This window comes from Austrofundulus limnaeus, unplaced genomic scaffold (assembly GCF_001266775.1).
Source record: "Austrofundulus limnaeus strain Quisiro unplaced genomic scaffold, Austrofundulus_limnaeus-1.0 Scaffold975, whole genome shotgun sequence".
In the NCBI taxonomy this organism is placed as follows: domain Eukaryota; kingdom Metazoa; phylum Chordata; class Actinopteri; order Cyprinodontiformes; family Rivulidae; genus Austrofundulus; species Austrofundulus limnaeus.
Genome location: NW_013953377.1, coordinates 112,663 through 116,064, shown reverse-complemented (window position 1 = coordinate 116,064; position 3,402 = coordinate 112,663). Strand labels below are relative to the sequence as shown.

Below are 3,402 nucleotides of genomic sequence, written 5' to 3'. Positions count from 1 at the left end.
ACGCTAAAGCACAAATTAAATATTTAGGTCCGCAGTTAGCGGATTTGTGCTTTAGCGTGCTGGTGCCCACCAATGGCTAAAACTAAAAGGCTGAAGTGAGGTTCTTCCTTGAAGAAGAATTTGGTTTGTTTACCAATCAGCCCGAGCGGGGCTAATCAAGCATTATGCTTTTGGCATACGTTTGGCTCTAAATCACACATACGTGATCTGATCTGAACCAGATTTTGTGTGCATCATAAGGGAGACCTGCTCAACACGTTTAGCTCCATCTGTCCATCCATCTGTTCACCTGATGAGATGAATGAAATAATGAAGGCCTGTGATGATTCCAATCAAACTGCTAACAGCTGGTCACTACTGAATGGTGACGRGGGACATCAGCAACGGTTGATGTTGTTCTTTCTTGTTTTAGTAATCAAATGTTCCTGATTCTTACTTTTAAAACCCCGTCCCAGCTCCTGAACAGATTCAATAAAAATAATTAAAAGTAGAAGAAATGATGCTGTTATCTTTTCCTACCCTTCCATCAGCACTAAGCAGGTCTGTTGTAGGGTTTTTGGTTCTTCTTTTCTTTTAATTGTGTACTTGTGCTTTTTGTTATTCTAGTTGATAAGTAAAAGTTAAAGTAAATGTAAGAGATGGGTCTTTTTTTCTGATGCAGTGATGTATCCTCTCATATCCTCATCCTGTGCCTCCCTGCCAGGTCTGTTTATGCTGAACCTTGTGTGTCGTGACCCGGCCCTGAGGAAGAGCGTCCTCCAGCGAGTCACGGCCGTGTTTCCTACTGTTCTGTCTCGAAAGATAGCCGAGGAAATCAACGAAGTCCTCCTGTGCTGTCGTCAAGAACAGGACGGCGCCCACATCCTTTCATCCCTCAACCAGGCAGCCAAGGATCTGCAGAGCGCTCTGTTTTCTAACAAGACTGAAGCTCATCGCACACCACATTTTGACATAACTGAGGCCTTAAAAAACCTACAAATAGAGTGAAATGTTGTGATTAGTTGTGTCACGATTGTATGAAAAGTGGCTCCTTAAAGTCTGTTTGAAAAGTAAGAACCACAGATGATGATTTTTATTTGATGCTCAAAAGGTTGGGAAAATGTAAATAAAAACAGATGGTGATGGTTTGCAAATTTCATGAACCCAAATAGAAAATATTAAAGTGATCCCCGATTAGTTGTAACATTAAACTTTANCCGTCCTCGTTGTCCGTCGCTGAGATGATCCTCTTTTTAACGTAGTCCATTGCTTTATTGGCATCCAGGAACTCCTTGCTTTCCTCCCCATGAGAGATGCGAAGCCGTGCAGGAAAAAGCAGGCCATAGCGAACATCACGTCRGTTGCGAAGAAGCCTCCTCACCTCCGTAAACGCTGCTCGAGCCTTGGCCACAGCCGCCATGTAGTCAGATGTGATGATAATCAGTGCCTCCTTAAAATGAAGAGGACCACGACTCCGAGCCCGACGCAGTATTTCCACACATTCTTGATAATAGTGAAGCTTCACTATTACTTCACTAGCTTAGCGACAATAACCCGCGTCTTATCGCCTGACCTGTTTCCACCTGGAGAGCGATGGGCTCGGTCAACCAGTGGCTCTTTATCCATCTGTAGGACCTCTTCTAGCAGTTTAGCCACTGCTGAAGTGGAGCTGGATTCTGGCGTCTCAGGAACTCCAATAATCCGCACGTTGCACCTTCTCATGCGCCCCTCCATATCATCACACTTCTTTTTGAGCCCAACGACTTCTTCTTTCAGTTCCAACACGGTGGTGTGCAGAGAAACAACCTCTTCGGACCAGTTTGACAAGCCGTCCTCCACCTCTTTAACGCTCTGTTTAACGTGGTCCAGRTCTGCGCGCAGTAGCATCGTGCCGTTAGCCACCTCCGCTCTCACCGCTTGTAGCTCCCCTTTTAATAAGAGTAAACTCTTCAGCCAGAGCCGCTTTTATTTCGGATTTGATCACAGCTGAGAGATCGGTTTTTCATAGCGGCAAGAATGTCCGACTTCAAGGAGAGTGTGTCCGCCTCGCTGCGGGAGGGAGAGGAGGGCACCGTAACTCCGGCTTTAACTGCAGTCTGCTCCGAGGCGGCATCGGGCCTAACAGCCGCAGAGCTAGAATGTTTGCCTTTCCTTGAGTTTGTCGCCATTCTTCTATTCTTCCAGGCAAGAATCACTCAGGAGTCGAGTCCGGACAGACCAAATGTTCAAAACAGCAAGGATATTTAGTAGAGAACCACAAACAGAACAAGTCAGAGCGGGAGCCACGCGACACATGTCTTACTCCTCCGCCATCTTGCCCCGCCTCCCTTACACTCACTTTCTAATGAACWATACAAATAAAACTATCAGACAGTAAATAATAAGTTCATAATTAATTAATAATAAGTTATATTCACATAAAAGTATATATTGTAAAATGTGCAATTAAATCTACNTTGTCGTCTCTCAACCAGTACAGTAAGGCTCTAATGTTGGCCGCCCAGTAGTAATATAAAAAGTTGGGGAGTGACAAGCCACCAAGACCATGGGGTAACTTTAACATCTTACTGGCTATCCGGATGACATTTCACTATTTAATTTTGTAAAGAAAGTCCTGGTGAGGAACACGCACGCTCTGAAATAGATAAAGTAATTTGGGCAATATTGTCATTTTGATCACGTTGATTCTACCCCCCAGGTAGGTATTCTGGCGTTTCAGGAACTCCAATAATCCGCACATTGCACTTTCTCATGCGCCCCTCCATATCATCACACTTCTTTTTGAGCCCAACGACTTCTTCTTTCAATTCCAACACGGTGGTGCGCAGAGAAACAACCTCTTCGGAACAGTTTGACAAGCCGTCCTCCACTTCTTTAACGCTCTGTTTAACGTGGTCCAGGTCTGCGCGCAGTAGCATCGTGCCGTTAGCGACCTCCGCTCTCACCGCTTGTAGCTCCCCTTTAATAAGAGTGAACTCTTCAGCCAAAGCCGCTTTTATTTCGGATTTGATCACAGCTGAGAGATCGTTTTTATAGCGGCAAGAATGTCAGACCTCAAGGAGAGTGCATCCGCCTCGCTGCGGGAGGGAGAGGAGGGCACCGAAACTCCGGCTTTAACTGCAGTCTGCTCCGAGGTGGCGTCGGACCTAACAGCCGTCAAGCTAGAATGTTTGCCTTTCCTCGAGTTTGTCGCCATTCTTCTACTCTTCCAGGCAAGAATCACTCAGGGGTCGAGTCCGGAAAGACCAAATGTTCAAAACAGCAAGGACATTTAGTAGAGAACCACAAACAGAACAAGTCGGAGCGGGAGCCACGCGACACATGTCTCACTCCTCCGCCATCTTGCCCCGCCTCCCTTACACTCACTTTCTAATGAACAATACAAATAAAACTATCAGACAGTAAATAATAAGTTCATAATTA

General features: G+C 45.6%; 1 protein-coding gene across 1 annotated transcript in view; it reads left to right on the top strand.

Annotated features, from left to right (window-relative positions):
• mettl13 (methyltransferase 13, eEF1A lysine and N-terminal methyltransferase) overlaps positions 1–1,127 on the top strand; it is a 17,919-nt gene extending 16,792 nt beyond the window's left edge. The window contains exon 9 of the mRNA XM_014029928.1: positions 704–1,127. Within this exon, the coding sequence (XP_013885382.1) occupies positions 704–987 (284 nt within the window). The 3' untranslated portion in view covers positions 988–1,127. The remainder of the gene's footprint in view (positions 1–703) is intronic.
• The last annotated feature ends 2,275 nt before the right edge of the window (positions 1,128–3,402 follow it).